Below are 24,133 nucleotides of genomic sequence, written 5' to 3' on the forward strand. Positions count from 1 at the left end.
TTTTTAACATACAGAATAGCTTCCTGTTTTCTTTTTATCATTTCATCTTATCTTTTTAACAAAAGCAGCATGTTGTAGCAATGACAAAGTGAATGTTACAATGTGCGTGACAAAACAATTTTGTTGTTGCAAATTTCTCACAGTAAGTAGAAACCTTAAACCAGTATTGCCCTTTAGCAGAACATCTCCATCACCAAAGTTTATTTAATTGTTCAATCATGGATTTTGGACAGACCTGAAAGAATCTAATTTTGTTGGGATTCAGTTGAGTTTTAGCGACTCAGAATCCCTTACAGCCTTCTTTGGAGCCTTTTCCACATTGATAAAGATCGAAAAAGAAATATAGGGGTCAACAAAACATTTTTCCATCTGCAACTTCTGTAAATATTGCATTTAATAGTGACCTCCACATAAACCCAACTCTAAAAATCTGAATTAGGGATGAAATGCACTAAACATGTGACTTGTTCTGTGTAATCTCCAGAGTTGCCCTCCTGACGTACAAAGATGGCTGCAGCTCTGACTCTCCTTCTCATTGGATGTCTGCTGCAAAGTGAGTTGACGTTCATTCACATTTGGATCAATAATAAAAACTATAACTACGCAATGTTAGTCAAGCAATCACAGTACAACAGTATAGTGCTGTATAATACATGCTGGAGCAAATGAAGGACACAGTGAACTACAAAAATGTTTGCATTTGTGAACTTTCCATTTTTCTAAAAAGGAAAACACTGTGGAAACAAAATCTTTACAGTTGTCCTTTTTAGATTAATTTATAAATAAACATAGTGGTAAGATTTTACCAAGGAAACAAAACAGTAACATTTCCTCATCACTGTGAAGTAGTATTTACTTGTTCTTATTCAAAGATTTGCTTCTTGTGTTTCAGGTGCCCTGTGTGGAGAGTTTACGGTCACTGTGCCGAAAACTATAGAGGTTCTGAAAGGATCCTGTGTGACCATCCCCTGCTCCTTTGACATAGAGAACAAATATGAATCAAACTTAGATAACACATGTAAAGCAGCATGGAAAATAAGTGACCCGATTAGTATGTTTGATAGCAGTAATCCACAACTATCTACAATAAAAGGAAATTTTACAGGAGACTTGAAAAAAAAAGACTGCACCACAACCCTGAATAACATTCAACCTTCACACAGCAATAAATATTTCTTCAGAGTGGAATGCAACAATCAACTGAAATATTCTTTTCATCAACAAACATTGTATATATCAGTCAAAGGTAGGATTTGAAGTCCATTTACTCACACTTGGGTCATTCATTTCCCTTGTAGAACTGCTTTGACCTTGTTTTGCATGTATTGTATTTTGTGAACAGTGTAACAATGGAGAATTATTTAGTGACTGGTCAAAATGTACCTTCCCACCAGATGATCCTCCCAGACCGACTCTGACTCCGTCCACACTGGAGAGGAAGGAGGGAACCTCAGTGAGTTTGACGTGCTCTGCTCCAGCTCCCTGTCTGTCTCATCCTCCAACTCTGACATTTAGCCCCAGCCTGGGAGACAGTCAGGAGACACTGCAGGAGAATCAGGACAAAACAAAGGTCAAGACCTCTGTTCTGACTTTCACTGCTTCTCACCTCCATCACAGACAGGAAATTTCCTGTAGTGCTGTCTACAACAAACTAGATGGCAGCAATGAGTCATCTGTTAGCACAAGATTAACAGCTGATATTTCATGTGAGTTAATTTGTCCACTGCTGAAATTCATTAGAATTATTAACTTGATAATTGATATCTTGTTGCTTAGTTTTCTGGACATTGTTTGAATTAGGGCTGAAACAATTAGTCGATTAATCCATTAGTCATTTTTTCACTTTTCATTGTTCAAATTCACAGTTTCCTGTTCTCAACATATAAATATTTGTTATACCATTATAAATTGAATGTCTCTGTGTTTTGGACTGTTGGTTGTCCAACCAACAGTCCAAAACACAGAGACATTCAAAACCCCAACAGAATCTAAAAAGTGTAGAAATGCATCATATCACATGCATCATAGAACTCCTAATCTGCAAATTGACAGCAGCAGCTCATAAATGTATTATTATATATAATATTTCACTCTGAAATGTAGTGGAGAAAATGTACCTCAAAATGTTATGTTAATGCAGCACTTAAATGTACTTATTTATTTAGCACCTCTGGTTGGATGTTAGCTTAGACTTTAAACTATTGCCAACGTAATATGTTTTCCACACCTCTAAAGTAATGTTTATGCATTTCACTTAGCTAATGAATTAGTATGGGCTTCCAAACCAACAGGTGGGTGGAAGTGCCGAAGAAAGCTAGCTGTTGTTGATGATAACTCCATGAACAACTCCTGTGAAATTCCAGTAAGAGAGCTTGAAATTGAGGCTTTAGCAGCACAAATGAAGTAATTTTTAAAGTTGTAGCCTACAATGGACTGTTCCATGATAAACCAAGTCAATTTGTGAAAGGGAAAACTGTGTTCTCTTTCTCTCTCTCTCCACTGATTCTGCTACAAGCTTTATCTTGTGCCGAGTAATCAAAACGAAAAAAATACTTTTTTTTTTTCCTGGAATGCATTTTACAAAATGGTGTCAGCACTTAAAAAAAAAACTATGTGACATAATCTGCCTGTATTTCATTGCAGATTACATTACACCACTTATAGATAATATTTAAAAAAATATATTTTTCAGATTCACCCAAACACACCACAGTGTTAGTGAGTCCCTCTGGTCCAGTACCAGAAGACAGCACTTTGACTCTGACATGCAGCACTAGTGCCAACCCACCAGTAAAGAACTACACCTGGTATAGAGCTGACGGAGGCCAAGAGACTTTTATTGGGACCGGACGTGTTTTAAACATTACAGCTTCTAAAGTCAGTGGCCCTTTTTTCTGCAAGGCTGAAAATGGTCTTGGAGCTGGACGATCCAACATCAGTCAAATAGATGTTCAATGTAAGTATCACATGATTCAGAAGTTTTGTTCTGGAAAGCCAGGCATATTTCAAGTTAATTTAAAAGTTCTACTATTTATTTATCAGTTTATCCATTTAATGTTTTTAGTTTTTCATAAAGCTTTGTTATATTAATTTGTACATTTTATTAATCACTTTTATTGAAGACTCAATGTGAGATTTTAATAAATCCATGTTTATATGAACTAGAATTATCGCCCTGTGGTTGTAGGCCTCCTCCCATCAGTCCCATTACAGTTTACATCCATGTCTGTAAAGACTCATAATATATGTAGTGAATATTTGGAAGGAATTGAATAAAAGAAAAGGTATAAGGTGTGAAAATGAAAGTCATATTGATGATACATATGTATGATTCCAGCGAATATACATTGTTGAACTGATTAATGAAGGATTATCATACATGTATTGGCTAAAAAAGGTACACTTGTACTTGATTACTATGTAAAGAGGGAATCTTATAGAGTATAGCTACACAAAAACTGGTGCTTTTGTTCTCCTGGAATTGATAGATGCAAAGCCACTCTATGAGCTGTAGGTGAAACTCACTCACTCAAAGGATCACGATTAGCTAGGCGCGCTCCAGTACGTTGTTTGCATTCACGTGATTCTGATGAAGCTCGAAATTCAGAATGAGGCAGGAAGTGAAAGGCAGAATGGACAAGATGGAGGAAAGCCTGTACTGTGCTAGTTATTGTTTACTTATTGTGTCCTCCCAGTCAACATGTGTGTGAAATCTGGAATCACCCAATTCATTCATAAATTGTGTCTAAAACCCTATTTAAAAGTCACAATGACCTTTGAGTCAAAAGTGTCACCTATTCAGTATCCAACCAACTGTGAAATAAGGTCACAATCTTCCCTTCTGTTCCCGAATTATGGTGATGAATGGCCAAAAACCTTTGACCACCAAATTCTAATCAGTTCATCCTTGAGTCCACGTGGACGTTCGTGCCAAATTTGAAGAAATTCCCTCAAGGCCTTCCTGAGATATCGCGTTCACGAGAATGGCACGGATGGGCAACCAAAAAAATAATGCCTCTGGAAATGGCTATCGCCAGCACAGAGGCATAATAAAAATGATGTAATAGGTTATACATTACACTGAGAGGTGTTTCTAATATTTAGTCTACCCTCAAAAGAGGTGGACAAAACTTACAACTTACCATACTGGTAAAACTAACCAAACTCTGGATTAAAATGGTAACAAAATTAATTTATTCCTGTGGTACCGGGACATGGAATGAGCACAGTAAAGCTCCCCAACATGTTCAAATATAGAAAAGAATGGACTTGGAGGAAAAAGCATTTCGCTTTGCATCATGATGGACCTCACATGTAACTTTTTAACAATTATTTGGTTCTAGCAGTACATCTCGTCTTTCATTTTTGCAAACTTGATTTAACATGACTTTACTTGACTCTTAACTTGTCCATCTTCTCTACATTCATTACAGTTGCTCCACATATTCTGTACTCTGATTGCACCACAGCTGCAGGCCAGCTCAACTGTTCCTGTGAGACTGTGGGAAACCCTTCTCCCACTTTACAGTGGTATTTGAATGAGTTACCTGTCAATCACTCAGACAGGTTTGCTGTCAGCAATGAGCCTCTAAATGACACAGGTCTGAGGAGCATCATCACTGTGAATCAACCACTGGAGAGGGATCTTTCCACCTTGCGCTGCTGTAGCTCCAACTCTCTGGGATCTGCTTTTCAGCAATTTTATGTCTACGTCCTTGAGCCTCAAACATCTGCAGAAAGTCACGGTTTGTCTTATGTGTACTGATTGTAAATGTTATTGGTTAGATGGAAGCCGTCAGGATTTCTTGAAATTCTGGTGAACTTGACTCTAAATAATTTTAAATTTTATTTAATAATGTAGCTAATGACTACTCATATACATACTGTACTGGAGACCTGGGATGGTTGAAACACTGTTTTCATTATTTAACATAAGTATTTCCTCAATTTGTGTTTCAAATACTGAATAACATATGCCCTTGAAAATTATTGCAACTGACACACTAATAATCGTGATCATGGGCAGTTATACACAGTAACCAGTCCCCAAGCAGGAAGATTTCTTTGACAAAATGCAGCCTACCTCGGTCCCAGGATCAGTATCATCCACCTAAATTTTGTATATCAATACTGTGTGTGTGCACGCGAGTGTGTGTAAATATCTGTTGTGACTACTTTCTTGATAAAAGAAAGAAGGGGCCTATAAATGACTAAATAGTGATTTAAAAAAAGACTTACTTTTTAGTGTGCCCTGAAGTGATAACTCACCAAGCTGAATTGTTCATACGGTATGTCCAAATGTTTACCACAAGAAGTATCTCTTATCTTAATTACTTCTTTATCCTCATCTTCCATTGTCCCTTGTATGTTTCGGACCTAGTGATGTTGACAGTCTTCATCGCCACAGTTGTCATGCTACTGGTACTAGTGTGTGCTCTGCTGTTAGTTATCAGGTAGGGTAACAGCTTGAGACACCAAAATGTTCAGACTAACCCTCCACATAACCGTTATAGTTTTACTAACTTTGACTTCTAATCTATTAACTTCTTTTAATTTTTACCAATCCACATGCAAATTGAGCACAGATGACTCAGCCTCTTGAAAGCTTTGTCAGTTGTCTTACTTCACTTAAAAAAACTCTGAACGCCAGACATCTTGTATTGCTGCTAACTGATAATCAACCTAATATAATCCACCTTTGTAGCAGTGTTTGTTATAAAAGTTACAGAGTTTAAGTCATTTCCCATGAGATGTTCATTTTGTTTTAGCTATTTTTTTTTTAAATTTTCTCTGTGATCAATGGTTTCATCCTGTTGATTAATAAATATGCAGGGGGAAAACAAAGATGAATCTAATATACCAATGTACGTTCAATATTCTATTGTATTTTTCAGGGCTCAGAAGACTCACCATAACCTTCCTAAGAGCACAGTTGCTATAAACCAACTTCTAACAAGTGGAGAGGGAAATGAGGTACTTAGAGCCACGCAGCTTTCTACTTAATGAAAATTAAATAATTAAACCAGCTTAGCAGAGTATATGTACCACAGATGTTTTCTCTTTAATTGCAGGTACCCAAAGCAACAGAAGAGGACATTTATGTCAACGCTGATGTGCTGAGAAAGGCAGACGTCGCCCACCCTGCAACTATCTCTGAGCCAAACAGCACCAACTTGCCAAGCTCTGGGCCAAACAACGCAGAAGGAGCCAGTAAAAGCTCAGAGAAGAAGAATGAGGAAAGCAGTGATGTTATTTACTCTAGTGTGAATTGGAAGAGCAAGAAGAAGAAGCAAGAAGACTCTGTGGACATGGATCAGCCTTGTAGCTCCTATCTAGAGGAGGATAGGTGCGTGGACGGAGGCATGTGCAGAAATTTTGGGAGCAATACACTGGAGATGGGAAGCCTATATGATGAAGTGGAGCCTAAAAATGTGAAGGAGTATGTGGAATGTGAATATGCCCAGGTAAAATTTGAAAACAAGAGTGCTATGCACAATTAGATCAAGTTTTATCTGTTGTGTCTTATTTAAAAAAAAATGTTGTTTTTTTGTTGTTGCTTTTAATCCAGCTAACATTTATGTTTCTTTGTTTTTAAGTTCAAAGGGTTTTTAAGATCTTGACAGATTTTTTTGTCACTGAAGAATTTTAAGAATTTTATTATTTTACTCATATAAATGATGTTTGGTATGTGTACATTGAGAGAGTCCCTGCTGTTTTACATTTATTTGGCAGTGACATTTTTTAAATTAGCATATTTTTATCTACTTTTTGCTAAAGCTGAACTGGCTGTAGATGTATAAACATGTAGATATAGCAACAGAGAATAGGCTGTGTGTAGTTTATTTTCTTTTATGTCTAGAGTTGCATTTTTTAATTCTTTCAAGACAATAGCTGAACGTTTCCATCAATCTCCAATTTTTATTTAATATATCTTTTAATGCATCTTACCCTGCCACAGTGTTTTAAACATGTACTGTACATGTAAGTAGTGGAGCGTTTAGTATACCAGATTTTAGAAACAACCAAGAGAGCCTCTCTTTCAGGCTCTTACACCGTTCCGGCTGACTGCTTTAAATGAGCTCAGCAAGTTTCCTGTTTGAGACTGAATAGAACAGAGGGAGTATATGGGGGATTAGGTGGTGGTAAAGTAGTAGACTTGAGCACAGTAACAGATCAGTGGGCCATCACATTCATGCAGCAGCTCATTTGGCAAGGTAAGCTCTCTTGTCCATATCACTTAATGAAAAATAGGAATCCAGAGACTATTTTTCAAATTCTCAATACTACTCTCACAGTACTTACTTTCTGATGAAATGTTACAGAATAATGGTCTGTGGCTGTATTAACTGAAAATTAAGAAAAACTTTTTTTAAGATAAGAAAACCTGCAGATGCTTGAGGCCTTTAAATGCCAAAAAATACTTGGTGACATAGTGACTCAAATATATGACTTACCATTAAACATCTGCTCAGTATTTTCAACACTCCCCTGTGTCACAGTGTAAAAGAGCATAGTAATGTGCCAAAATGACACTATACACAATCATCATAATCTCACTATAGTAACATTGTCACAGTTGCTGTGTTTCAGAGGTCCAAAGGTGACTCACTGAATGTTGTACAGTGACTACTTTCTTCATGGGAACTGCTCATCTGCTTAGACTGCTAAGCTTGTTTATTGGTAATTGAGCTTTATCTGTTTTTATCTGGTTCTGTTGCTGAGTAACATTTTAAACATAAAAAAGATAACACAATAACCTAATATTTCAGATATTAGTGTTATCTAAAAAGGACTATACAAAAAGTTTGGCCTAGAATGGGAAAAAGTAAAACAGCTTCAAACCTACATAATTCTCACATACAAACAAAAGAATATAGCAATTACTCTTCATTATTACTACCATGATTATTAGAACCTTGTCTACCTTTTTTGTGGGGTTACTTTTCACTTTCTAAAACAAAGCCATAATTATGTAACCATGGAAATGTACATTGTTTGATAATATGGTAATCAATAAAAAGTATTTGCAGCTTTTCTGATATTGTAATAAGTATTTCCACACATTGTTTTAGTCTATCTGTACATAAGAAAAAGGGTTATATATGGTCCTATATGTGGTGATATATTTTTGAAGAAAAATGACAATCCTGTATCTTTGGCATTCAATATGGTGTGTTACAGCAATATTTTAACTTTGTTTCTGAGAAGTGAGTTTCATGGAACTTTGATATAACGAATGGCTCTAAATACCGCAGCAAACTCAGCTTTGTGGTTAATCGGCTTTCACAATAGCATTGCTTATCAGAGTTTCCAGTTGTGTGTCACATATTTCATTTTCTCATTGATCACCAAAAACGGCATCATGAAACAGAACAACCACAACTAACATTTGTTTGCTTGATACTCCCCTCTCAACCTTTCCTCCTCCTCCTCCTCCTCTCACCCCACAAAGGCGTCTCAGTGCTCCAGGTGAGAAGCTGGAGCATCACTGTACCCACAACAATTACTGTAGTGGAGGGAACCTGTGTTGTAGTGCCATGTCAGACACAACCTCATTCTCGGGTCACCTGGTACCAGTATGATAACACATACTATCCTGTAGTGTATGACAGACACTTTCATACAGTGGAAAAGCAGTTCAGTGGACGCACCTGTCACAGACACGCCAGGCTCCACTGCACCCCGCACTCCCTCACCTGAGTACTGATTCCCATCACCTGTCACCTAGTACACACCTGATCCAATCAGTCACTCTACTCCTCTATAAATCCCAACTCCTCACCACAGTCAGTGTCCGGTCTCGATAGAAGCAAGGACAGAACGCGGTCTCCTGCATTCACTACGCATTGGACTCCTCTACGAACTAACGTCTTACCTGATAGTATCCCGAACCTCGTTCCCAGCTCCTGTCTTCCCCAGTCTCCAGAGAGTGTCGCTCCAGCTCCCAGTTCCGTGTGTCTCCAATCTGCCGAGTGTGTCATTCCAGCTTCAGGTCTCGTGTGTCTCCAGTCTCCTGTGTGGGTCGCTCCTGTTCCCGGTCCAGTGTGACTTGACTCTCCTGTGTGCAACTCAGTTACCCCAGAACTACTCTACCTTCAGTAAAAGGACGGTATCACTTTCCCCTTCTCCTATTCATACTCCACGTGTGTTAATAAACCATATCTGTATCGTCACTGTGTCTCCGGTCTGTTCTGTCCGTAACAGCGCCTCAGTACTTGGTGAAGCTGCAGAGGGTAAATGCACCCTGATGATTGATAATGTGAGCAGAGCAGACAACCTTCAAGTTTATGTTTGGATCAACCCAGACTCTAAAACAACTCAGAAATTCTATGATCAAACTGTAACTATCTTTGTTAAGTATTTGTAAACTTGCATGTAATTTCAGTTTGTAGGTTGAGGCCCATTGGGCGTTTAATATATAAGCTACCATGCAAATGAGTACCATAGAATACTTGACCGCAACTCACTGAGCCACACGCAGCTACAGCATGTTAACAAGACAGTTTTACATACTGCCATTACTGTTCCTCTATACTTGAAAATGTACTTCAACATTAAGTTACTGACTACACCTGAAAGCTACACTCACTGATCCTTAACACTGCACAAGAAAATGGGTTTTCTTTTTAATTTTTAATTTTTTTAATTATGACTTTGTTTTGACTTTCAGTGAGGGGAAAAGCTCCCATAATCTCCATTCAGAAGCAAATAGTGGGTGGGGAAATTTTCCAGGCTAACTGCAGTGAAATCTACTCATGCCCTTTCTCACCTCCATCCCTTAATTGGAACAGAAGTCCATTTCTGGAAAATCATACTCTAATGGCTTTCAACGAGGAAAGAAAGGGGCAATGGTTGTACACTGAGACACTGAATGGACTAGCAACATATGAAATGCATAACAGCAAAATGAGGTGTTCTGCACAGTTCAGAACCATCACAGAAAGTCGACAAATAACATTCAACATTTTATGTAAGTGATACAGTTTGCCTGTTCAAAATACAGTTAATGACAGACGAGCACTTACTTGCCAGATATGTTACCTTATTGTCCGTTATGATTTCCTATGTCCACAGATAAACCCTGATGACCCTGATGCTGGAAAAGGAACCAGTAACGGAGGGTGGCAGTGTCATCATGGAGTGTGCTGTTAACAGTAACCCACAACCACACACATACTCATGGCTCAAAAGATAGCTGGGTCAGAACATCAAAATAAATTCAACTCAGAGAAAAAGGCCATTCAGCAACATTACATGAGATACTTCTCTCTCCTGCATCACTCACAATGACATTGGAGCGGGCAGTCCAACTGGTTGGATTTGTACAATGTAAAAAAAATCTTACATTCTAATTCCTGCACTCTAATTTACAGATAAAATCTTAATTCATTCGGTACAGTGCTAAAAATTCACACCAAGGAGTTGCTCGGCTGGCTACTTAACAAAGCCACCAGAGAAAGTGTAAAATGGTCATCTTTGAACATTCAGTAGCCATTTGGCCGATGGACAAAAAAGTACATTTTGCACAGCTGCAGCCAAACATTGTTCAAACCCAAAGAACTTTATTTTAAATTTTTGTTGACATCTCCAAGTTTCCAAAAATACCAAATATGTCAGGCTGACGTTTGGGGAAATGTGTACAAAATAATACATTATTTATCTAGATTATTTTTTCTTTGATGGAAAAAAAAAAATTCTCAGTTTTAGGTTTGAATATTTCACTATGTTATTATATGCACACACACACATACATATATGTGTATGTATGTATACACACACACACACACACACACACACACACACACACACACACACACACACAGGGAATGAAATTAGTACCTGCCAAATACTGGGTAAATGCTGGCTATGTTTGTAAAGTTTATTAGACAATGTCCAACAAGAACCATCATACAACAGGTAAAGAAAACGGTTTTATTCTCAATATCAGCACAAATGTTGGCATTATGTACTGATATGATGAGTGTGTAGTGAGGAACTGAAAAAAGGAACTTATTTATGACATGCAAGTCATGTCTCTCCTCTCAAACATACAAAAGTCAAAGAAAAGTTTTTGTCAGCATGAGCCATGTATTGATGTGCACAATTAAATAAAATTAAATATGATTTCATTTAATTGTGCCTAAATTAAAGGAGATTTCCACTTATTCTTTGTCTCACTCTCTCTTTCTCTCTCTATCTCTCTCTATTAGATCACAAATGAGGACACACAATCAAGTCCATACAGACCGGAGAGTAACCCTGAGTTATGTTGTGGAAGAAATGCGCAGACCAACCAGAGCTCAACAGCACCAGAACAACGCAACAGCCCACCATAGAGAAGGCGAAATATAGCCCCTGGAAAAGGTGCAGTGAATGTGACTGATAAAAAAAATACTATATATGGACCAGATTGGGAGCTGACATGGATCTTGACACGTAGAATCTCCTCCTGCTTTTATTGCTCAAGCATTGAGAAATATATATTTTTTAATCCCCACAGGGAGTGCATTGCAACATGGATGACTACGTAAACCGCTGATCACAGGACATCTGCTGCTGCTCTCACATAGTAGACTCCTTACAATAGTCCTCATTAAGTACATTGCTTAAAACAAAAGAATTGGTGCAAAATATATGTACTGCAGAGTTTCTTTTTATACAGTTTCGTCAGACTTGAGCATGGCTTCTTGTATAGATATTCAGACTTGAACATATCATTCATACTGGCTTGAATTACATGTACATACACAGTTTCAAACAAAAAAGTCCATGTTTGTTTCCTGTTGCAGTGTTAACTGATGCTAATGTAAGACAGGAAGGAAACCAATATTCAGGTTGTTCCCAGGCAACAGAAAACTGTCACATGGCCACAGGCTACTATATATTGTAGTATATAGTGTAGCTATGCTCCATCCTGTTACTGAATCCACAAATGTCTCAAATTGCTTGTTAATGGCAAATATGCCACACTGGACTTGAACTCAGAAAATAATGTTGGAAATTGAATGTCTGTGGAAAAAAATTCTGAATCTGAAATGATAACTTATACCCTGAGCTTGTGGTGTAGGTGTAACTTTGGATAAATGCAGGTTCATGGCTTGGTGAAATCCAGACCTAATTATCATGTTCAGAGTGTATTCCAGCAGTGATGTAATGGCAGGAGGTCCTTTATTAACATATTCAGTACAAAAGTCAACATGAGCTTCAGTTTTGCATTTTAGTTCACCAGCTGCTTGATGCTCAGTATAGAATGGGTAGAGCAGTGTGTCACACAGGGCTTAATTATGACTCACTGTTTCCGGCTTCTAACATTTCATAACAGCTCATCTTTGGACTCACAAGTTATAAACTGATTGGTTTTGATGACAGGCACAGTAAGGCAAACAACACAGAACTTTAGTTGTTTACTTTTAAATAGAGTACACTTTTGAAAACATCTACGTCTAGGTAAGTAAATGTGTTTACTTTATCAAACCTAACTGCTTTTTGCTTTTGAAATTCTGCATCTGGTGTTTGGAATCTGAGCTTGAGAACTGACTATGGCTTTCTTGTTTTAGAACTTTTTTGTGATCTGAGTCATGAAAAGCCACTTTCCCAAATAACTTTATCCATTTTGGTTGTTGTTATTAACAATATCTACAAGATTGCTGAGCGAAACCTAAATATGCTGATTTGACTTCTTTAAAATCAGTAATGTCTTTGACAAGATACATTTAAGGTATCACATATAACCAAATACTCCTGTGTTTATAAAAATGCTGATCTAAATAAATCTATAACTGCACCAACCATTTAGCTGACTGGGACTTTAAGATTATGTGGTTGTTCAAACATGTTTTATATTCTGTTACTTTATAAATTTTGATTCCTCTTCCTTTGTTTTAGGCCCATAATGGAGCCAACGGTGAGCAGTGAGGTCATTCTCTCCATTTACATCATCTCTTTCCTGATGGGCCTGCCAGCCAACCTCCTGGCTCTCTATGCCTTTAGTGTTAAGATCCATTCCAAGCCATGTCCAACAGACATCCTGTTACTCAATCTGACTGTCTCAGACCTGCTCTTTTTGATCATCCTTCCTCTAAAGATGTATGAGGCAGCATCAGGCATGAAATGGAATTTGTCCATCTTCCTGTGCTCCATCACCTCCTTCATCTTCTTCTCCACAATCTACACCAGCTCCTTGCTGCTGATGGCAGTCAGTGTGATTCGCTATATTGCGGTAGCTTTCCCTATCACCTATCATCAGCTGCAAAGACCTGTGTACGCGATAGTTATCTGTGCTGTTATTTGGCTAATATCAGCAGGACACTGCAGCATTACTTTCATTACCCAACACCACCCATCCCTGGCCAGCAAAAACACCAGTGTGTGCTATGAGAACTTCACAAAGAAGCAGTTGGAGGTCCTCCTCCCAGTACGTTTGGAGTTTTTCTTTGTGCTCTGCCTTATACCTCTTCTAATTTGTGTTTACTGCTACTTGCGCTGCATCTTGATCCTGTACAGCCGCCCCAGGATATCCCGGATGCAGAAGCAGAAGGCCATCGGCATGGCCTTGGGGACTCTAGCTGTGTTTCTCATTTGTGTGCTGCCATACAATGTCTCACATTTACTGGGTTACTTCCAGGGTAAGAGCCCAAAATGGAGGTACTACACCTTGCTGCTTAGCACCTTTAACACCTGTATTGATCCCATCATCTTCTACTTTTCCTCTTCCTCTTTCCACTGCACTAGCCAAAAGTCAATTTTCAGGAAGCGTAGACTCAATGTTTCAGAATTACAAAGGCAGGCCACAGACTCTGGCTAAGAGCAAAATACACATTCAATACAATATGTACATATCCAGCTATAAAGTTATCATTGTACTGTATATTACATACATTATATCAGAATGTGTAATGCTGTACAGATTGCTTTTCCAGTTCAGTTAATTTATAAAATAATGTCTCACATCTATTCCTGCTCAAAGGGACTGAGCTGCTTTCCATCCCAAACCAATGAAGATCATTTTATGACAAAACCACAAGACATGTTTGTTGCATATGCAAAATTCCAAATTTTATTATTTTACAGAATTCTTCTCTTTTTAAACTGGAATTGATATCCTTTGCACTCTTGACACATTATTTCCAGTTAACTTTAACGTGGGCCAGCCACTCTTCTACACTCATGCATTCTGTAGGCACACATGTAGAATATACCTGCAAAAGAAAACATAGGTCAGCTGTAAGGTGATATGGTGTTTAATTACCACAAAGGCATTTCTAAAGTACACAAACATGTGAAGCAAGATAGTGGCAGAACAGAAAATGTGTTTTTTGATGGCAAGACATTTTTTTGTTTTGTTTTCTGGTGTATATAAATCTTGTGATTTTGAAAATATATATTGGGCATTATAATGTATGCAAAGCTGATGAGACTACTAACTCATAACACACAGCAACTTTAGGAATTACTGTTAATAAAATTTCAAGAAAATTAAAGTGTTTGTGTGACAGCATTGTATTGATGATTTTATGATTTGTTTTTCAAGATTTGACAGAGCTGTTGTGAGAATTTGGAATATTAACTGTTTTCCCCAGTTTGCGTACATGTTCATGTAAGAACTCAAACCGATTTTGTTCACAATCAGCGAGATAGAGTAATTACACTGAACTCTATTGCACTCCTTTATTTGAACGAACCTGCAAAGAAGGTCATGAGCAGTGCCACCCAACCTAGTATGTAGGACCAAGAGAAGCGCCAGTCACCAAAGCGCTTGCCCAGGAAGTTCACTGTCACCCCGGTGTAAATGGCCATTGCAAGCAGAACAAAGAGAGCTGGCATGGTGGGCAGAGAGTGAAACATTTTAAAATAAATATCCATAACAGTAAAGGTCATCCTAGTTGAAAATCACCTGGTGCACCAACAGAGTTTCTGTGGTAGACCTAGTGAACTTTGTGTGAGATCTACATGATATGTAAATTCACTAAATAGTACAACATTCATGGCAGATGTGATGTAGAAAAACAAAATCAATATAAAATTATCTGGCTAATGTAATGACTCACTTGAAACAAAGAACATGATCCCAGCAGCAAATGAGCGGTTGAACCTCTCAAAGGCTGAGAAGTGGGCAAAGGAGAGGATTCCTGCGATGATGCCAGCAAAGCATGACATGGCAGAGAGGATCATGAAAGCACGAGTGGCATTCCAGTAGGCTGGGGAGGAGTGAAACAAGGGAGAGAACATATTATAAAGATATGTGCAGGAAGATTAAAAAAAAGATAAACCTGCTATTTGTTATGAACAGTTTCATATGAACTTCTCTAAATGTTACAACACTACAGCTGTGTGATGCTATAACTACCCATCACTAGACTGAGGCGGTAGGCTTATTTCCACCTAGAGAAGTTGCCAAATTTAGTTGCTTTAGAAATGTGAAATACAATGGCAGCATTGTATATACTGTGTATTCTGTATCTCTTTGTACCAAAATCTCATGACTCTTATAACTCTAGGAGAGACATATCTTTGTAATCAGGACTTTTGATAATAAATCACATAGTATTATATTACTTTTACTTAAGTAAAATGCACAACTTTTACTGTTGTTGGAGTAATTTTACATTGCAGTATTTTTATTTTTAGCCACACTTGTGGCTAGGGATGACAATGTTGGTCTGTCAGTCGGTCAGTCCAAAACTTTGGTCCAGGCTAAAATATCTCAGCAACAATTGGATGGGTTGCCATAAAATGTACTACTGAAATTCATGGTTCCTAGACAATGTATCCTAATGACTTTGTTGATCCCCGAACTTTTCCTCCAGTGCCACACTGAGGTTTATGTTTTTGACTTTGAGTGAAATGTCTCAGCAACTATTGGATGGCTTGCCATGAAATTTGGTTCAGACGTTGATGTCCCCATTGTGATTAATTGTGATCCTTGACTTGACAATTTTAATTTGTCCAATAAGTTGGTTTATCATGGCTCTCTTTCCCTCTGTGTGTTTGTTTGTTTCTCCTCTCTGTGTGAATGCTGCTGTCCTCTACTGTGTTTGTGTGGCTTGTCCTTTTTCCAAGTGTCTAAGGTGGAGAGGAGGTGGTGTGGCTCAGATCCTACTTAGTAGGCAACACTCAATTGTCCTCCTGGATCCATCCTCTTCACTTAGGTTTAACAATCTACATTTTTTCATAATTGTATATACTATGATTTTCTGTTGTGAATCTATTCTGTACAAACAACATCTATTGCATGTCTGTCTGTCCTGGGAGAGGTATCCCTCCTCTGTTGCTCTTCCTGAGGTTTCTTCCTTTTTTTTTTTTTGAGCAGATTTTAGCATGCTTTACTAAAATGGTGAACATGGTAAACATTATACATGCTTAGCATAAGCATGTTAGCATTGTCATTGTGAGCATGTTAGCATGCTGACATTAGTGTTTAGCTCAAAGCACTGCTGTGCCTAAATCCAGCCTCACAGAAGCTGTAGACTTGTTAAGTGAAATAAATGTGAATATTTCTTTCCACCATTGTTGCTGTAGTTCGAGTCTGCCTGTATGCACTTCTCATCTTATGAAAGTCACCTCAAGAAATTCTTGTTATTGTATCTCAAAAGTATGGACAGTCATTATAATTACCAGCGTATTCAGATAAGTAGACCTAGACTCTGGTGAGAGTTGCTGTGCCTCAGGGAGACACAAGGGACATTTTTAAGGGCCCAAAAAGATATTTTCCCACTTACCAATGCTGTCAGTCTGCATATAGCACTTGCCAGACATGCAGTACCTCCACAGGCCCTGATGGGCAAAGCTGCCAGACAGACGGTACTGCATCCAGTAGTCTGTGGCTGTGGAGACCACCAACAGGATGTTCCCCACAATGGCACAAAAAAGGCCCCCTCCCATGAAGCTGTACATCATGAGTGACACTATGACAGTGGTTAAGGCTTTATGCACTGTACAAAAAGAAAAGAAGATGGGAGTCAGTGCTGCAACCAAACTTGTTGTAATGAAGTTAGCATTTTTCTATAACAGGGTTTGTAGCTTTAGTTTTAAAGTTTATTCGGTAATAAATTGATTAGGGAGACAGGAATGGCCTGAAGGAATGGATGCAGAGGCAGGAAAAGATTGTAGACATCTAGGAGCTGCCAAATGCAATCACTCTGCTGTGATGTTGGCCAGCATCATCACAGGTGAAAATAGGGGATTATCTTTGAAGACATTCATTTACATGTCCTGCTTAGATTTACCCAGCAAGACTGGGGGCTTAAACAAACATTCTTCATGGCACACACCATCTTCTCTAATTATGACTTAATTTCGACTTGAATTTATACCACTAAATTTCCTCAAACACAGAGGTGACTCCTTCTTGTAGACTATTTGTGAGTGGGCGAAGAGTCAGAAATGTGTTATCAATTCAGTTATTTTTGTAATATGCATATTGGGCCGACACTATTCTGCTAGCAGCAACATTTACAGTTCAAGATTCAAAGGAGATGCTGCCTGAAGATGGATATCAAATTATCTTGATTACGCAGTTAGCTGTAACAACAATGCACAGAACTCATCATGCTGCTGGCAGATAAACCATACCAGCCACAATACAATCAGCTCATAGCAACATGTGCTCTCACTCTCTGTTTGAACATGTTTTTTTGTACTCACTGCTGCAGTAAAACAAGCCAGAAATACATACATTTCCTAGTCAAACCACACAAACCCCAAATCAGAAAATAGCCTAAGAACACCACCGTTAATCAGAATCAGAAATACTTTACTTTAACTCAACTAAAACTCACAATGCTGTGAAAGACAGTGATGGCTGATACAAACGAAGCCTTGAATTAAATATTGAAAAAAGTTTTATTATAAGGTTTTTTGTGAATTAGTCCGACTCCTCGAAGATAACCCATAATAACAGGTTAAACCCTGTTCACCCACTGTATGTAGCTGCACAGACTGTAATTGGCCATAATCTGCTTTTTTTATGACAGTATGACAACAACAAATTGATATGAACTAGCCAGAAAGAAGAAATCCGCATTTCAAAGTAGAACATGTCAAACATCTGTGTCAACAAGGTCAATTTTGCTCTAAGCTATTAGAGACAACAGACATCATCCACACTCTTGGGTGGGGGTCTGAACACCATAGATTTATCTGTACATGAAATCTTGAAAAATGTATCACATATTAAGTAAAACAAACTATGGGTACTATTGTAATAATAGAGATTTTGAAAAAAACAACTAATCTAACACAGGGTAATACAAACAAAGCACATTGCATGTAAATGATTTGAGCCAAAATCCTGAAAGCTTGTCACTATCACATGGTGAAGGCCCTCTAGGCCCACCTGTGAGACATTCATTCACTCATTGATTAGCATAGCATGATATGTATTCTACTTTATTATTTTTACTCCCAATTCTTACCATCTAAGTGGCATCAGCAATTAACATTTGACCTGACATCATCTTACCTGAATTCCTCAGGATAAATCAACCCTCTTAAGTATAGGCCTTTCCTCAGGGAAAGAGGGAGAGAGTGTGCAAGCCAGGAGTGGGGGAAACGTCAAAGAGGAAGCCCTAGGCTGAATTCCAAAAAGTTATCCCCTCCACTTTTCTGTTGATGGAGGCAAAATCCTTTAAAACAATCAGCACAGAACAAATGCACTTGAGCTGGTGGGCCAAAAGCCATGTGACTCTTTCACACTGAACTACATGGGAGTATTTTGGGGGTCAGGGGAGAGGGGAGGGGTGATGGTGTTGGGGGATGGGGGATTGGGGAGGGTCTGGGATATGAGGCCGCTACACCATAGTCCTTGTCTGTTGTTCTATTAGGCATTCTGGAACTGTGGATGTGCAAAGGCTTGCAGTACTGCTGTGGTCAATGGAACATGCTGAAGCACACACTTTCTTTCAGGGTGGCTGGGGTGTGGTCATGGGGACACATATACGCTTAGAACAGACACATGACCAAAGAGCTGCTTAATAAAATTACAAACTGCATGCAGAGTGCGCTATACATGTTCACAATGAATATATAATGACATTGTGGAAACATTGCACTGACAGTAAAAGGCTGCCCAATACTGCATAAAAAAACGTACACTTAAAGTATTAACAATATTAGTATTGACACTGCAAGCTATTGGGCATGCATCAACATAATTCACATGGCTTGCACACGTTGTCAAAACAGTCACAGCTACTACAATGGATGGATTATTTCAGAAAGAACATCTGGTAATGTGAGCACAGCTAATTACATCGTAGATGGTCTCTGTTAATATTCAGGGAATTCTGCCCTCTGGGACACCTGAGCAGTGATTCCATCTTTGGTAATTAATAGCCTAATTATTCCATCTGCATGAGGGATTTTTGTAAGTAATTGGATTTATTTGACAATACAGTAAACATAAATACAAACTGCCTTAAACACAAACATTTTCAAAGATAAAACCAGAAGGTAAGAGGCTTATTTCCATTGTGGATGCAGGAAAAAGCCAATATCAATATTCAGCACTGTCTTTCAAAACACACACACAGCTACTGATGTGTTTAGTTTGCATAAAAAACTCCACTCACTTCCAGTGAAACCTTCAGCTCCATTTCCTTATTTGTGTAATCGGCACATCTTTACCACAATATTCATGAGAAATAAACAATGGATTTTACACCACAGCTGAGCTTGAATGTGGTGTCTGTTCAGGACACAACTATCATCTACACTTGTCTGTTGGTGGTGTAAAACATTCTAAATACAAATGGGATAAAACAAAGTACTTACCAAGTCAGATTCAACCTTCTCCACAGAGTACAGCCACAGACAATTCACCTGCCACAGATGAAAAAAAAAGCCAAAATAAATGGTATTTTTAAAAGGCTGTTTTTTTAAGCTGAGGTGTGTAAATGCATATATGTGGAAAGTACTCACCTATAAATTGACATAGCACTCTAATGTTTATACCCAAGTCATACTGCAGACAAAACTTGGTTGTTTTTTGTCCTTTCATCCGTGATCTTCCATATTCCATTTAAAAGTGATGACACAGATGTCATTGGCCTCACACCTGATGACCTCACTTACCACCAAACATGATATTTATCACTCTACATCTAAGACAGAGAGAAAGAGATGGACACTTCTTTGTATAAATCATAATTGCAACATTTCCTTTAAATGGGCATTTGGTACTTTCAGCCAGTAGAAAGTTCCACAACCTTGAAAGCCCTGAAGATGGGGGCGTCTCTCTTGGGGTTAATTAATACGTTGGTTGGTCCATGAGGAGAACAAGTGTTGCCCTCCTTCAGTGCTGTACCTTGTAAAATATGGGATATGGGTTTGGAGAAAAGCCTCACTCAGTATAGAGCATTCATAACTGATTATGATTTGGGACCATAATGCATTGTTCACACATTCAGCTCATTTTCCTCATGAATGTATTAAAGGATGAGAGACATATAATGGGATTTTGGTGCATATCAGTACCATTTACTACAGTACAGTAGTAAGGACTGAGAGACTCTGATGATGCAATTTCAGGTGTTCTTCATGCTAATCATATGTGCTGTTTCCCAAACAGATAAGACACATGTTCTAGGTCAAACCTGCAGTCGACCATGTTTCCCCTGGGAGAGGCTGTTGAAGCAGAGGTGGACTCAGGTTTGTCCATCTAACCTCCAATACAATGCTGCCAAAGGATGACAACACACATGCAAACCATGTGACCAGCATAATAGAAAGAGCTGTAGACGGGCAAAATGGTTGCCTTGTCTGAGTTAGAACACTAACACATGCTGAATGGTTGTGTGTTTGGGTCTGTATTTGAATATGGAAAGCACTCATACTCTGCACTACTGACCCTGCCCTGGGTGTTGACAGAGTAAAATGTTTTCAGAGTTCACAGACAGTGAATATGATGATTTTTACACTGGTTAAGAGCTGTGAGAAGTCCACTCTTCATATTGTTTCACAAGAAGTACCTGGCAGGTGGTTTACCATCATTTGCACATAACAAGAACACAATCGCACCACACTGAACCACTGTCTTGTCCAGAGAGACGTAGAGATGACAGAAAATGGGGCGATCTGAAAAGTTGTAAAAAAAAAAAAAAAAAACACATGGAGATCCTGATGATGCAATTGCAGGACATAACAAAGGTCTAACTGTGGTAAGGTCACACAAGATTGGTCAAAGAGTATTTCTGTGCAGGCTAGACAAACACTTAATCTGCAATGTCACATTTAACACAATTATCAGTCTTCATTTCATCATGACAAGTGCACTTCCTCAAAGTCCAGGTTGAACATTAGCAGATGGAAATTAGCTATTTTGCATGTTTTACTACTGATCAGAGTTGACAATATAAACCTTTTTTACTGCAATGTTTACAAATGATGCAGAGAAACCTATAACAGCATCAGAAAATATTTGTAAACGTTTTAACATTTAGTTGTTTTCTATAGCGTTAATTCCTGTAGGCTTGCTGTAATTTAAGACATACCAATCAGTTTGGGAGTTATAGCAGATTTTTCCAATCCTGTTTATACCCTGCATTTGGATCAGGGATTGAGCCTTTCATGGTGATGTGGCTTTTAATGTAGACTTATATTTTATAAAACCTTTGTAACTTCTTTTCATTTAGATATAGTAGTAAACTAATATTAGTATGAGTGAAAGTCGATCAAATTAAAGAGAAAAAAAACAAAAAATAGAGATGCAGGCACACAAAAACAGTGACTGAAGCACTGTCAACTCTAATTATGATTATTATGATCAATATTTACGCAAGTCTTTTCAATTTCAATTGTCCTAACCACTGTTCAAAATCTTTATGTGATGAGACAGGCCTATCTTAAACACGCACAATAGCACCATCTGCTGCACAAAAATAAAAAAAACATCAGGTCACCATGATGGAAACATTTGACAGGTACTTAAATGTGTGTTTCTCACAATAAAAGGAGACCGTCTACAGCAGGGTAATGCAAGTACTGTAACACTGACTCACAGCTAACATTGAGGACCTTCCTGGGTGGCACACTATTCTCCTCAGTGTGCCATCTGACCTTAACGCACCACTACTTCAACTCCCAAATGAGAAGAAGGGATGAGCTGAGGGACAGGAGCATCTGATCTCATAGGTGAACCTGACAGTACCTCCCTCTGTAGGCTCCCGACTGACTGGAATCCCTGGTTTAGTTGCTGTTCCTGTATAAAATAATTATACACAATTAAAAATGAATGGATCATCAGAAGGTATGTATATTAGAAAAAATAACTTCCAAATGGATTTCAAGCACATTTAAAAAGAGAGAATTTTCTTTTATGCCCTTGGATTGCTATACTTTGCAAGCTGATAGCTACCTGAGACTACAGGGCCACCATCTTCAGAAAGAAAATTTAAATCTGTAATCATCAAGTCTTTGTGCTGTGCTGTCTTGTTAGTGGTCATCAAGGGTTACTACTGGGGACATTGTCAAGCAGTTCAGCTCTACCTCTGAATGCCTTTTCTTCTTTGGACTGTGTTTGAGTGCTCCTCTAGATAAATATGTAATGTGAAGTAGCTTGGAATACAGATACCAAGACATATCAGGAGAGCTGTGTGTATTTGGGTGGGTTAGAGAACAAGGTGTGATCCAACAAGACTCTGTCAAGTCAGACTCTGGCTCTGCAGAGTAACTCTCCACCACATCACTGGAAACAGAGAGGAAGCTGATCAAAGCCCAAGCAAATGAAAGAGAATGAAGGGATATAATGTTGAGACACACAGTAGGAGGACTATGATGAGCTCAACAGCATGTGTCCCTGGAGGAAACAAAACAGATCTGACATCCTTACAAATGCTCTATCTCATTATCCACCCACTCATGGCCAGGACTAAACCTACATACAGCAGAAGATCGCTGTCAACAGTATGTTGAACATTGCAAAGCTTAAAAATAGTAAACATTTCCAATAAATACATTTTGCCAGAAGAGAAAACCTGTGAGTGACAAGGAGGTGGGGTCCTCTGGGAAAGGCCATGGTCATTATCTGTTCCATGAGAGAAGCATTAACATAAGGAAACATAAAAAATATTTTGACAATGAATGCTAGTAATTACGCTACTCTAAGCTTGAAATTGTAATGTATTTGAAGTGTAAACATGTTTTCCATAGTCATCACATTCAGTTGTAATTTAATAGTATAACATTAAAAAAAATGTGATTACCTTGGAAGCTTTTTTAGACTTTGTCGATATGTGATCCGACGTGTTCTACGTTTTTATGTGTAGTTCTACAGGCAATGAACTGTCAGGGATTGAATTAAAGAATAATCACAAGATTGCTTTAGCAATACACAACTCAACAAAACATCTTTGCCAAATCATGCTCATTGGTGACTGAAAGGAATTTTTCATCCCTGTGTCTTTAAACCGTTTGCTTGGTTAACATATTTCCCGGGTATATAAGGTGCAGTCTATCAGATATACAGTAGCATATATCGGTATGATGTCCTAGTTTGAATTTCTTTATTGGAACATACATGCTTAAAAAGAGCATGTATGGACAGGTATTACTACATGTTGGGATTTAACCAAATACAGATTGTGACAAATGAAAGATGGCAAAACTACAACTTAAAAACACGCAAAATATAACAAATATACAGTAAATATGGACACTTCTGTGATGAAACAATGTCAACTGGCAGAATGAAAACAGATACCAATTTTAAATAATTGTTTTAGTCACTTATCAAGTACAAATACCAGGGCCATGGTTGCAGTTTAACAAATATAGAATTCCTTGTTTTTATCCATTTTATAAATACCATGAGTGCATGAATGACTATGTAAGATGAACTCTTAATCATTTTATAGAGTAAATATTGATTCTGCATGTATTTTCTAATTGATCAAAAAATTACTGATGGTTAATTGCAGCCCTAAAATACTATAACACTAAAGCAGAAAATACATTACATTGATGTTGAACGTAAAGCAGAACAAAAGCAATTTGTTGTGCAAGTGGGCATTATTTGTTGTTTAAATAATATACTGAGTGACCAGGAGAACAGTAGGGTTACAGTTGTCTTAAAGGAAGTATTCTGAACTTGAAAGTTATAGTGAATAGGAAGGAAACAGTTAGGCTTTCCTTGATATTT

The 24,133-nt window shown here is 38.1% G+C and overlaps 3 protein-coding genes and 1 long non-coding RNA gene across 4 annotated transcripts; 2 read left to right on the forward strand and 2 right to left on the reverse strand.

Annotated features, from left to right (window-relative positions):
- Window positions 1–415: 415 nt before the first annotated feature.
- On the forward strand, window positions 416–8,032 carry LOC122881767 (B-cell receptor CD22-like). The gene is made up of 8 exons (XM_044208362.1): window positions 416–553; window positions 893–1,246; window positions 1,395–1,706; window positions 2,693–2,956; window positions 4,434–4,745; window positions 5,381–5,453; window positions 5,895–5,973; window positions 6,072–8,032. The coding sequence occupies exons 1-8, from the start codon at window positions 508–510 to the stop codon at window positions 6,498–6,500; spliced, it is 1,869 nt and encodes a 622-aa protein (XP_044064297.1). The 5' UTR covers window positions 416–507; the 3' UTR covers window positions 6,501–8,032.
- LOC122881771 lies at window positions 545–9,009 on the reverse strand. The gene is made up of 3 exons (XR_006379219.1): window positions 8,876–9,009; window positions 1,384–1,543; window positions 545–974 (listed from the first exon to the last, which is right to left on the reverse strand). It is a non-coding gene; the product is annotated as an uncharacterized LOC122881771 (long non-coding RNA).
- Window positions 9,010–9,837: 828 nt separating this feature from the next.
- Window positions 9,838–13,895, forward strand: LOC122881769 (free fatty acid receptor 2-like). The gene is made up of 5 exons (XM_044208365.1): window positions 9,838–9,970; window positions 10,075–10,154; window positions 11,211–11,364; window positions 11,501–12,447; window positions 12,886–13,895. Exon 5 carries the CDS (start codon window positions 12,893–12,895, stop codon window positions 13,802–13,804), a length of 912 nt encoding a protein of 303 aa, XP_044064300.1. The 5' UTR covers window positions 9,838–9,970; window positions 10,075–10,154; window positions 11,211–11,364; window positions 11,501–12,447; window positions 12,886–12,892; the 3' UTR covers window positions 13,805–13,895.
- A 138-nt stretch (window positions 13,896–14,033) lies between these two features.
- On the reverse strand, window positions 14,034–18,650 carry lim2.5 (lens intrinsic membrane protein 2.5). Its single transcript, XM_044208366.1, has 5 exons — window positions 18,461–18,650; window positions 16,719–16,931; window positions 15,048–15,197; window positions 14,682–14,816; window positions 14,034–14,198 (listed from the first exon to the last, which is right to left on the reverse strand). Exons 2-5 carry the CDS (start codon window positions 16,894–16,896, stop codon window positions 14,137–14,139), a joined length of 525 nt encoding a protein of 174 aa, XP_044064301.1. The 5' UTR covers window positions 16,897–16,931; window positions 18,461–18,650; the 3' UTR covers window positions 14,034–14,136.
- Window positions 18,651–24,133: the final 5,483 nt, after the last annotated feature.

Source organism: Siniperca chuatsi, linkage group LG9 (genome assembly GCF_020085105.1).
Source record: "Siniperca chuatsi isolate FFG_IHB_CAS linkage group LG9, ASM2008510v1, whole genome shotgun sequence".
NCBI classification, from domain to species: Eukaryota; Metazoa; Chordata; class Actinopteri; order Centrarchiformes; family Sinipercidae; genus Siniperca; species Siniperca chuatsi.

Excerpts from the sequence above, each read along its gene's own strand:
- LOC122881767 (XM_044208362.1), top strand. The coding sequence starts at position 508 with ATGGCTGCAGCTCTGACTCTCCTTCTCATTGGATGTCTGCTGCAAA. Across the intron at positions 2,957-4,433 it reads CAGTCAAATAGATGTTCAAT|TTGCTCCACATATTCTGTAC; the intron begins GTAAGTATCACA and ends CATTCATTACAG. Across the intron at positions 5,454-5,894 it reads GCTCTGCTGTTAGTTATCAG|GGCTCAGAAGACTCACCATA; the intron begins GTAGGGTAACAG and ends TGTATTTTTCAG.
- lim2.5 (XM_044208366.1), bottom strand. The coding sequence starts at position 16,896 with ATGATGTACAGCTTCATGGGAGGGGGCCTTTTTTGTGCCATTGTGGGG. Across the intron at positions 15,198-16,718 it reads TATGCAGACTGACAGCATTG|CCTACTGGAATGCCACTCGT; the intron begins GTAAGTGGGAAA and ends ACTCCTCCCCAG. Across the intron at positions 14,817-15,047 it reads GATCATGTTCTTTGTTTCAA|CTCTCTTTGTTCTGCTTGCA; the intron begins GTGAGTCATTAC and ends CCACCATGCCAG.
- LOC122881769 (XM_044208365.1), top strand. The coding sequence starts at position 12,893 with ATGGAGCCAACGGTGAGCAGTGAGGTCATTCTCTCCATTTACATCATC.